The sequence below is a fragment of the Coregonus lavaretus genome, assembly GCF_964263955.1.
Source record: "Coregonus lavaretus genome assembly, chromosome: 32".
NCBI classification, from domain to species: Eukaryota; Metazoa; Chordata; class Actinopteri; order Salmoniformes; family Salmonidae; genus Coregonus; species Coregonus lavaretus.
In genome coordinates this window covers 12201606-12213864 of record NC_140019.1, presented here as the reverse complement: position 1 = coordinate 12213864, position 12259 = coordinate 12201606, and the positions used below count along the sequence as shown (strand labels likewise).

Sequence of the window (12259 nt, the reverse complement as noted above, 5' to 3'; positions counted from 1 at the left end):
TTATTCAGTTGGTGGGGAGAGGAGAGCTGTGTGGGTTGGTGCTGTGACAGCAGGTGACCCTGCAGCAGGAAGAAAGGACATGGTGCCTCTCTCTCCTCTCTAAAGTACTATTTACAGATTACTTGGTGCTCATAAAACACTCATCTTTACATTGCATAGACTCTGTTTGCATTGCAAAGTACTGTATATCCAACCTCTTTTGCCGTAAAATGATCACATGGTTTAAACTCTCTCCATGTTCCTTTCCTGACAGCCCGACCTGGAAGAGATCGAGTCTGCACAGGAAGTGCTTGCCAGGGCAGCAGCCACGGGCCTATTGGACGGGATCGATTCCAACAATCCAACCAGGAAGGAGAGGCGTGGCCGACAGACCCACCAGGCACCAATCAGTCACGGCCGCTCAGCTAATACACGCCCACACGCCACCGCCAGCAGCCAATCCAGAGTCATGGAGTTCCTGAACCGTGAGACCAAGGGTAGTAGCTCCGCCCCTACGGTGGGGTCGACCAATGGAGGTCTGTTGCAACGAGGTCAGTTCGTTCACACACACACAGATTCACTCCTAACACACGTCTACTCAACAGCTCTTTCTATGTCGTACTAGTCCAAAGGCCAAGCGCTATCTCACTCACTCTCTTCTCCATCTCTTCCTTTCGCCTAATTCCTCTCTCTCACACTCCGCCATCCCCCTCCTCCTCTATCTCTGTCCTCTAGGTAAAGCCAAGCCTGCTCGCCGACGCCCTCCCAACCCTTCCCTCTCCAACAGTACCTCCTACACCTCCCATTACTCCGGCCCTAACCCCGCCTCCATCCCCTCCAGGAAGAGTCTGACCCGCCTCATCAACACTGCAGCCGCATACAACAACCGCCACTCGCCCACCGCCACCAACCCCCCTGCTGCCCCTTCCACCACAGCCCCCTCCGCCCCCCTGGTCAACCCCGGTCCCCCTAAGGGTCGTCAGGAGGTGCTGCGCCCCGTAGCCCTCACCCTGCCCCCGGTCCTGTTCCCTGGGTACTCCCCCCCGGCCAGACAGATCCAGAACCTCCCTCCGTCCCCCCAGAGGTCCAACCCCACCCTGGCCTACTACCAGTGGAAGACCTCACCCCCCCAGGTGCTCCTGGTCAAGTCCTCTGGTAGTGTCAACGAAAAGCCTGTCGTCAAACACGCTCGCCCCTGGCTTTGACAATACTTCAGGCAAATACACACAGACACACACTCAATTACTAAAGACAAAAAACACACTACCATACACTGAAATATAGAAGACATGTTACACACACACACACACACACACACACATATATATATACACACGCAAGTTACATTCACACACAGTGTCCATAGTGCTGTCAGTATTATAGTTTTACTTTGCAATGAATATAAAGCAAAAACAATGAAGTACCTTTAAAGTAATTTCACTAATGCTTTTCGTGTGTCATAAAACAAGTATGCCATATCTCAAATATACAGTAATTGTATATTTTTACAGTAGTGCCAATTACCAAATATATGATTTCATGACTTCAATGACTTGACCCATTACATGAGAAAATAAACCTGCACTTTCAAGACCTTCCCTTGTTTTGGTAATGCATTTATTTTCACAACAGATTACAATTACATGGTGTAGAGATGAGTGAAGAACAGAGCACATGAATCACACTATTTTCACGTATGTATTTACGTTGGAGTGGATTGCATTCACAGAGTTGAGTTAGAGTGTACAGAGGTGTACCTGGGTTCTAAAGGAGAAGGTGGGCGGTCAGCTCTCTATAGCTGGGTGAACGTGTGTGTGTGTGTGTGTGAGTGGGGACAGGTGTAGATCGTCTGGTGGGGTTAGGCTTTTGTGCAGAGCATCTGTCCATATTGACACCCTCCTCAGTAACCTCTCTCCCCAATGATGACCCATCTCTATCTCTACACTCACATTCAGATTACAGACACATGAAATACCAACAGCACCCCATTCCTCTCTCTAACCTCTCCCCTCTCATCTCCAACCTGGGGTACAATCATTACTTTACAATCCGAGCACCCCTCCTCAAGGGAGACATTGGTTCAGTCCGTTATGTGAGCCAGATGGAATGGAATACATTGGTTCCCATGTTCTGTACACTTCCTGTCTCTGCTACGACATCATGGCTGTATAGTCCGTCACATGACACATCTCTGTTGGAGTCTGCGGCTCAAAGGTTACCAGGTCGGGTAGAGCAGCTGGATGGCGGCGATTGGTCAGTGGCCTTGTCAGTAGTGATCGGCTTTTACCATAAGCATGTCCCGTTTCCACGTCAACGAGACAGACATCTTAAAGAGACCCTTGTGTGTGTGTGGGTCCCGTTCTGGAATGCTACTCAGTTTGGCACTGCGATGGGAACAGGGCTGCTCTCACTGTGCCCAATGAGTAGAAAAAAGGGGATGGATAAAGAGAAACGATCAGACATTCAGTATGGGCTTCCTGATGCAACAAAGCCAACACTCAATGGGGATTGGTTATTTTTCTCAGGTACAGTATGTCCAGTGTGTCTCAGTAGTAGTCTAAAGCCTGTGTCACAGGAAGCAATTTGGATGCAATTTCATCCAATCTTGTTATACATCACATCATGGTTACATAAATGATTTGTTTATCCAAACGTTTGATATTGAAACAGCATCGATATAGACAAAAGGCTGTCTGTACAATTTAGCTAGCTAGCCAAAATGTTGCCTCTTGCAAAATATATTTTACCTAGCTCTCAAACTCTAGGCGGCATTCTGCCTTCTCCCTAAAGTTTTCAGCCATTCGCTTCGCCCATGACTGGCTCATGTTAACTACAATCCCAACACTGTTTTAACGTTTAGAAACGTCGATAATCATCGCTTGCGATGCGGCTTTCGAAAACAAATGGCCCTTATCTTTCATCAGTGAGAAAGAATCCTTCAAATAAAAATATACACTTACTGTAGCAATTTTGCACACATCCATACAGCTATGGTGCCTCCATCCAACGAAACTACACTTCCGCTACACTTCCAGAGTTACCCTTACACATGGGTGTTCGGAGCAAGCTAGATAGCTAATTAGCACAGGTGGTCGCCTCTTGTCTTCCATCTGTTTTCCGTAAACAAGCGCTGTAACATCGAGAAATGGCTGTGTCGTAACCCTAGCCCTATCGAGGTGTGTATCAATTTAACCTTTAGTTTTTTGAAAATTATTTCTCGCTGATATGAAAGATAAGGTCCTTATGCTTCCAAAACCGTACCGCAAGCGACTCGTGTTAATGTTCAGATTTGAGCGTCGGGGCTCTTAACAAAACTCCCCCGTACAGAAGACGCCTTCGTCTAATGACTCTTATGTATAATGTAATGGAACTGAGAGTCATGATCAAGGGCTATGTTTTACCAAGCTAGCGACGAGCTAACCTAGCTAGCGCAGTTCATGTTGGACAATTTCAGTTGAAACTGGACAGAGAAAGGTCTGGGTTCACTTTTAAAATTACATTTATTGACTGCCAGAGCATGTACATAAACCATGACTAGCCAATTTTTCGGACATTTGGCATGTCTCTTTTGTTGCGGTTTGCAGCAGCAGTTACAGCTGTGTTGACATGACAACTGGGTCAGAGTTGCAAGCAACATCAATTGTGCCCAGAATGCTTCGTGTGACATCGGCTTCATCCTCCATACAGCTCAGTAGTAATAATACTCCACAAGACTAAGAAGTGCCCGGTGAGGACAGGTGTGGTCTGGCTAAAGTAGGCAAGTCTCGCTATGACACAGAAGAGTTCCAAGCTCAATGGAAAGTTCCACTAGTGATGACACAAATCAACAGCACCTCATTCTGCTATAGCTTGGCCTTCCTCCTCTTCTTCTTCTGCAGATTAGTTCACTTTTATTATTTTGAGCAGATATACATTTCCAGATCCATTCCTCCTTTGGTCTGCCCAGTGGTGTTAAGTTAACATGTATGTACATCGTTGGTTACCATGGCTGGTATTGGTTAGGCGTGGTTGTAGGTCGTAGTCTTGGCGATAGTGTGAGTGACAGAGTCAGGGGCTGGGGTAGGGGGTGTGGTCAGTGAGCTGTCTGTCATTGCTGAGGCAGTTCTGAGGACGTTTTCTTTGTTTTCAGAGTGTCTATGAGAGACTGGACGCCACGCTTCACGCTGGTGGTCACCCGGCGCGTCACCGAGTCGGGGGGCGGGGAGGAGGAGCCAGCTCTCTGGGAGGGGGGGCGTGCCACCAGACACTTCTGATAACGCAGCTGAGGAGGAAGAGGGGAGAGGAAAGTACATCAGAGTCTAAGTCAACCACAACCGTAACACTAACTCTAGCTTCATGTCCACGTCCTGGTTCAACCCTAACCGTAGCCTCAACCACAACCTTAACCCTCAATCACAACCCTAACATCATGTCCATATCCCAGTCTGTTCAAATATGCAAGAATGAGGAAAAAAGGATAAGCAGACAATGTCTGTATATATACAGTATTTTGTACACACAGTAGGTATGAGTAGGAGTCTCACCACACAAGCAGCCTGCACGGCCTCAGACACACTGCCAGCGTTGGGGTCACACCAGAACACGTGGCACTGGAAGTGCTGGTTCCCAGAGTCCATGACGAAGGCAAAGGTATGGATGTCCCGGCCCACTCCCATGAAGGACAGGAAACGCACGCGGCACTCCACCATCACTTCCTCTTCCTCTTCCTGTCCAGGGGACCAATAGTTATAGAATATAGGGAATATTCAGGTAGAAATGTAGACATGTTTTTATTCATGATGAGGGCAATGGGTTAAAGCAAGACAAGCCAGGTTGGTTAAGATGAAATTAATATCTACAGTAGGTTTCAGTCCAGACGGACCAGATGTGAATCTGTTGTTTCACATGCAGTTGCCAAATGGATAACAAATGAAAATCATTAATGTGGTAAAGAGAGTCAGAGATAATCCATAGTTAAGTGGAGAAAAGATGATACTTGCCTTCTCCTTGATGACAGCCACGGTGGCGTCAGCCACACTCAGTATGACAGGGGTCCAGTCCTCTTTTCCTGTGGAGGACACCAGGCTCTCTATAGCCCCGTTGATGATGTCCATACCTGGAGAGAGGGAAGGAGGGAGTGAGGGAGGGAGGGAGAGGGGGAGGGGGAGGGAGAGGGAGAGAGGGAGGAAAGAGAGAGAGGGAGATGAAACCTGAGTTTATTTTCTAACTCCAGTAGAGTGGCGGTCCGTGCCGTTTAAGATGGAGGACGATTATTTTCATATTCATATTCCATTCACCCAGCTCAATGAAACATTGATAGGTTTAGGCTATTACACATTATACTCAAATTTTCCCTATACCCATCATGAGGTTGCTACAATTTAGCCTATGGTAATTAAAGTTTACAACGTAGGTGCACAGGTCGAGAGAAAAATGAAAAATAATCAAGAAGACAGACAGTGACTAATTTAATACCGCCTTGCACACTCTTGCCTGCATCTAGCTGATCTAGGGAGTAATCATTAGTCCAACATTTGCAAACAAGTTTCTATTGGACAAATTCTGGTATGTTTATCCCCGTTTCCTTCCGTTTGCTTCCGTTTAAGAAACGTTTTTCAGCAGAATCGGTGGAATGAATACACCTCTGATCACATGCAAACACAGTTTACTTTCATAGAAGCCGCATACAAACAGCATGATCACTTTGCTCGTTGTATTCCTTCTTGCATCAACTCAATCTCCTCCTCTCACATTTTCCCTTCGCTTGTGGACTTCAGTTCACAACACATCAGTTGTCTGTGACCAGGTGAAAAAACCTTTCCAAGCCAAACCTTCATATCATAACCGCTAACCGCTACACATAACCGCTAACCGCTACGTCGTTGTCACCATATTAGTTAATGTCATAGTCAACATAGCAACTAGAATTAACGCATTAGTAAACCCGCTACAATCATGCAGTGTACAGTCAGCAAGCAGTTTAGCAGTTACACCGGCGGGCCTCGGTGGCAATAAATTAATAAAACCAAAAGCTTCCCTTGACTTGGAAGAGTTTCTGTGTGGAATAGCCATAGCCAGCTAGCCAGCTAGGGTGTTTGAGTAGGCTAAACTGGCTAGCTGCATTCGCTAGATAAGCAAGTGAAAGTGAAAAAAATACTATGAGAAATATAGCTAGCTATCTCGCTCCCTCTCTCTCTTGCTTCTCTTTCATTTTTGAATAAATTATTATATTTTTTGTATATATTTTTATTCAAGTTTTACAAAATGTACATTTTTTATTTTTATTTTTTACATCAATGTAAGTACAAAGATTTTACCATATCCCACCCCCCCATCCCTTCCTCCACACAACACATCCACCCAACCCCCCAGTCCCTTCCCTACCTCTCCGCCCTACCTCAGTCCACCCACCTCAATTCTCAATAATATTATATTGATGACTGTACCTATTATATAATAACTAATGGGAATACCTACTGGGAAACATTAAAGCATCTCATCAGAGGGGAGCCTCTGCAAGCCATTAAAGTATGATATAAATGGTTGCCATGTTCTAACAAATGTATCATTGGAACCCCGAAGAGAATACTTAATTTTCTCAAGCTTTAGGAAGAATATTACATCGTTGAGCCATTGAGAAGTAGAGGGGGGCTGAGCAGACTTCCACTGGAGAAGAATTCTACGTCGAGCTAATAAGGATGTAAAAGCAACAATATCGGCATGTTTGGGGTCCAAGGAAAACAAGTCTTCTGGAACACCAAAAACAGCTATCAAGGGACATGGCTGCAGGTTAATTTCAAGCACCTCAGATACAATTTTAAAAATAGAATTCCAGTAATTTTGTAGTTTAGAGCATTGAATGAACATGTGACTAAGGTCACATGGTGAGACATAATAATAAATAATAATATGCCATTTAGCAGACGCTTTTATCCAAAGCGACTTACAGTCATGCGTGCATACATTTTTGTGTATGGGTGGTCCCGGGGATCGAACCCACTACCTTGGCGTTACAAGCGCCGTGCTCTACCAGCTGAGCTACAGAGGACCACATTACATTACAGACATTACATCTATCACACTCATCATTTACATATGGATATATTTCAGACAATCTGGATTTGGAAAAACTTAAATTGTATGAGACCAAGACGAGCACACAATGTAGTCCATGGCTTCTGGTTGGGGTATGTACAGTGAGGGAAAAAAGTATTTGATCCCCTGCTGATTTTGTATGTTTGCCCACTGATAAAGAAATGATCAGTCTATAATTTTAATGGTAGGTTTATTTGAACAGTGAGAGACAGAATAACAACAAAAAAATCCAGAAAAACGCATGTCAAAAATGGTATAAATTGATTTGCATTTTAATGAGGGAAATAAGTATTTGACCCCCTCTCAATCAGAAAGATTTCTGGCTCCCAGGTGTCTTTTATACAGGTAACGAGCTGAGATTAGGAGCACACTCTTAAAGGGAGTGCTCCTAATCTCAGTTTGTTACCTGTATAAAAGACACCTGTCCACAGAAGCAATCAATCAATCAGGTTCCAAACTCTCCACCATGGCCAAGACCAAAGAGCTCTCCAAGGATGTCAGGGACAAGATTGTAGACCTACACAAGGCTGGAATGGGCTACAAGACCATCGCCAAGCAGCTTGGTGAGAAGGTGACAACAGTTGGTGCGATTATTCGCAAATGGAAGAAACACAAAATAACTGTCAATCTCCCTCGGCCTGGGGCTCCATGCAAGATCTCACCTCGTGGAGTTGCAATGATCATGAGAACGGTGAGGAATCAGCCCAGAACTACACGGGAGGATCTTGTCAATGATCTCAAGGCAGCTGGGACCATAGTCACCAAGAAAACAATTGGTAACACACTACGCCGTGAAGGACTGAAATCCTGCAGCCTCCGCAAGGTCCCCCTGCTCAAGAAAGCACATATACATGCCCATCTGAAGTTTACCAATGAACATCTGAATGATTCAGAGGAGAACTGGGTGAAAGTGTTGTGGTCAGATGAGACCAAAATGGAGCTCTTTGGCATCAACTCAACTCGCCGTGTTTGGAGGAGGAGAAATGCTGCCAATGACCCCAAGAACACCATCCCCACCGTCAAACATGGAGGTGGAAACATTATGCTTTGGGGGTGTTTTTCTGCTAAGGGGACAGGACAACTTCACTGCATCAAAGGGACGATGGACGGGGCCATGTACCGTCAAATCTTGGGTGAGAACCTCCTTCCCTCAGCCAGGGCATTGAAAATGGGTCGTGGATGGGTATTCCAGCATGACAATGACCCAAAACACACGGCCAAGGCAACAAAGGAGTGGCTCAAGAAGAAACACATTAAGGTCCTGGAGTGGCCTAGCCAGTCTCCAGACCTTAATCCCATAGAAAATCTGTGGAGGGAGCTGAAGGTTCGAGTTGCCAAACGTTAGCCTCGAAACCTTATTGACTTGGAGAAGATCTGCAAAGAGGAGTGGGACAAAATCCCTCCTGAGATGTGTGCAAACCTGGTGGCCAACTACAAGAAACGTCTGACCTCTGTGATTGCCAATAAGGGTTTTGCCACCAAGTACTAAGTCATGTTTTGCAGAGGGGTCAAATACTTATTTCCCTCATTAAAATGCAAATCAATTTATAACATTTTTGACATGCGTTTTTCTGGATTTTTTTGTTGTTATTCTGTCTCTCACTGTTCAAATAAACCTAACATTAAAATTATAGACTAATCATTTCTTTGTCAGTGGGCAAACGTACAAAATCAGCAGGGGATCAAATACTTTTTTCCCTCACTGTACGTACGGTCACTGTGGGGACGACGCCATCAATGCACTTATTGATGAAGCCAGTGACTGATGTGGTGTACTCCTCAATGCTATCGGAAGAATCCCGGAACATATTCCAGTCTGTGCTAGCAAAACAGTCCCGTAGCTTAGCATCTGCGTCATCTGACCACTTCCTTATTAACTGAGTCACTGGTGCTTCCTGCTTTAGTTTTTGCTTATAAGCTGGAATCAGGAGGATAGAGTTATGGTCAGATTTGCCAAATGAAGGGCGAGGGAGAGCTTTCTACACGTCTCTGTGTGTGGAGTAAAGGTGGTCTAGAGTTTTTTTTCCTCTGGTTGCACATTTAACATGCTGGTAGAAATGAGGTAGAACGGACTTAAGTTTCCCTGCATTAAAGTCCCCGGCCACTAGGAGCGCTGCCTCTGGATTAGCATTTCCTGTTTACTTATGGCCTTATACAGCTCATTGAGTGCAATCTTAGTGCCAGCATCGGTTTGTGGTGGTAAATAGAAAGCTATGAAAAATATAGATTAAAACTCTCTTGGTAAATAGTATGGTCTACAGCTTATCATGAGATACTCTACCTCAGGCGAGCAAAACCTCGAGACTTCCTTAGTATTTGATTTTGTGCACCAGCTGTTGTTTACAAATATACACAGACCGCCACCCCTTGTCTTACCAGAGTCAGCCGTTCTATCCTGCCGATGTAGCGTATATCCCGCCAGCTGTATGTTATCCATGTCGTCGTTCAGCCACGACTCGGTGAAACATAAGATATTACAGTTTTTAATGTCCCGTTGGTAGGATAACCTTAATCATAGGTCGTCCAATTTATTTTCAAATGATTGAACATTGGCTAATAGGATTGATGGAAGAGGCAGTTTACTCGCTCGACGTCGGATCCTTACAAGGCACCCCGACCTATGTCCACGATACCTCCGTATCTTTCTCATGCGAATGACGGGGATTTGGGCCTTGTCGGGTGTTTGTAGGATATCCTTCGCGTCCGACTCATTGAAGAAAAAATCTTCATCCAATACGAGGTGAGTAATTGCTGTCCTGATATCCAGAATCTAGTTTTGGTCGTAAGAGACGGTGGCAGAAACATTATGTACAGAATAAATTACAAATAACGCGAAAAAACACACATAATAGTACAATTGGTTAGAGGGCTGTAAAACGGCAGCCATTTTCTCCAGCGCCATTAATCAGGTGTGTGCCAAATGGTGCCAGTTATGATTAAATATCTCCCATTACTGTCTGAAATAACATTATTAGTAGAGAAATGTATTATTTTACTAACCAAGATTGCACATGTACGAATGATCAATTGGACGTAATAAAGTGGTGAAAAGTCCTTCAGTAAGTACAGTCGAAGTCGGAAGTCAAAACTCGTTTTTCAACCACTCCACAAATTTATTTTTAACAAACTATAGTTTTGGCAAGTTGGTTAGGACATCTACTTTGTGCATGACACAAGTAATTTTTCCAACAATTGTTTACAGACAGATTATTTCACTTATAATTCACTGTATCACAATTCCAGTGGGTCAGAAGTTTACATACACTAAGTTGACTGTGCCTTTAAACAGCTTGGAAAATTCCAGAAAATGATGTCATGGCTTTAGAAGCTTCTGACAGGCTAATTGACATCATTTGAGTCAATTGGAGGTGTACCTGTGAATGTATTTCAAGTCCTACCTTCAAACTCAGTGCCTCTTTGCTTGACATCATGGGAAAATCAAAATAAATCAGCCAAGACCTCAGAAAAGAAATTGTAGGCCTCCACAAGTCTGGTTCATTCTTGTGAGCAATTTCCAAATGCCTGAAGGTACCACGTTCATCTGTACAAACAATAGTATGCAAGTATAAACACCATGGGAGCACGCAGCCATCATACCGCTCAGGAAGGAGTCGCGTTCTGTCTCCTAGAGATGAACGTACTTTGGTGTGAAAAGTGCAAATCAATCCCAGAACAACAGCAAAGGACCTTGTGAAGATGCTGGAGGAAACAGGTACAAAAGTATCTATATCCACAGTAAAACGAATCCTATATCGACATAACCTGAAAGGCTGCTCATCAAGGAAGAAGCCACTGCTCCAAAACCGCCATAAAAAAGCCAGATAACGGTTTGCAACTGCACATGGGGACAAAGATCGTACTTTTTGGAGAAATGTCCTCTGGTCTGATGAAACAAAAATAAAACTGTTTGGCCATTATGACCATGTTTGGAGGAAAAAGGGGGATGCTTGCAAGCCGAAGAACACCATCCCAACCGTGAAGCACGGGGGTGGCAGCATAATGCTGTGGGGGTGCTTTGCTGCAGGAGGGACTGGTGCACTTCACAAAATAGATGGCATCATGAGGAAGGAAGATTTATGTGGATATATTGAAGCAACATCTCAAGACATCAGTCAGGAAGTTAAAGCTTGGTCGCAAATGGGTCTTCCAAATGGACAATGACCCCAAGCATACTTCCAAAGTTGTGGCAAAATGGCTTAAGGACAACAAAGTAAAGGTATTGGATTGGCCATCACAAAGCCCTGACCTCAATAATATGGAAAATGTGTGGACCGAACTTAAAAAGCGTGTGCGAGCAAGGAGGCCTACAAACCTGACTCAGTTACACCAGCTCTGTCAGGAGGAATGGGCCAAAATTCACCCAACTTATTGTGGGAAGCTTGTGGAAGGCTACCCGAAACATTTGACCCAAGTTAAACAATTTAAAGGCAATGCTACCAAACACTAATTGAGTGTATATAAACTTCTGACCCACTGGGAATGTGATGAAAGAAATAAAAGCTGAAAGAAATAATTCCCTCTACCATACGTAAAAATGTATGCACACATGACTGTAAGTCGCTTTGGATAAAAGCGTCTGCTAAATGGCATATTATTTATTACTATTATTCTGATATTTCACATTCTTAAAATAAAGTGGTGATCCTAACTGACCTAAGACAGGGAATTTTTACTAGGATTAAATGTCAGGAATTGTGAAAAACTGAGTTTAAATGTATTTGGCTATGGTGTATGTAAACTTCCGACTTCAACTGTATCTAGACGAAAAAACTAACAAAGGAAAACTCTGCAAAAGCCTGGAATTGTTGCCATGCATTACTATGCTAGCCGTCTAGCCAAATAAAAAGGACCTCCCAAATGTGTAGTTTAAATAACAACCACACAAGACAGTATTAGTCATTTTTATCAGAGTTCAATAACGTTTGTGTTTCTACCTGGTAGAAAAGCAATGGCAACAGGGGGAAAAAGGCCCTGCTGTAAAAGTCCTCGTGGGAGTCGAACTGTAGCTTCCCCCCGGCATGTTCAACGTGGAGACGAGCAGGGAAGCAGAGTGAGAATTTCACTTACTTCTCATGAAGGTTGCGTTTCACATCGAGGAATTTAGTTATTTTCTTGGCGACATTCGAGCTCAGGTCAGGAAAGATGAACACCTTGCGTCCGCAGAAGTGTAGCTGGTCTCTGCCCTGCCTCTGGAGGTCTCTGCCCT

General features: G+C 44.3%; 2 protein-coding genes across 2 annotated transcripts in view; one reads left to right on the top strand and one right to left on the bottom strand.

The window, feature by feature from the left end:
* Window positions 1–1283, top strand: part of LOC311107330 (putative methyltransferase NSUN7) — a gene marked incomplete at its 5' end in the record, with an annotated part of 30597 nt that extends 29314 nt beyond the window's left edge. The window contains 2 exons of the mRNA XM_084149815.1: window positions 254–530; window positions 715–1283. Coding sequence (XP_084005941.1) covers window positions 254–530; window positions 715–1184 — 747 coding nt within the window. The 3' untranslated portion in view covers window positions 1185–1283. The remainder of the gene's footprint in view (window positions 1–253; window positions 531–714) is intronic.
* Window positions 1284–4066: 2783 nt separating this feature from the next.
* LOC311107705 (amyloid beta precursor protein binding family B member 2-like) overlaps window positions 4067–12259 on the bottom strand; it is a gene marked incomplete at both ends in the record, with an annotated part of 24561 nt that continues 16368 nt past the window's right edge. The window contains 3 exons of the mRNA XM_084150224.1: window positions 4067–4240; window positions 4503–4685; window positions 4959–5074. Coding sequence (XP_084006350.1) covers window positions 4067–4240; window positions 4503–4685; window positions 4959–5074 — 473 coding nt within the window. The remainder of the gene's footprint in view (window positions 4241–4502; window positions 4686–4958; window positions 5075–12259) is intronic.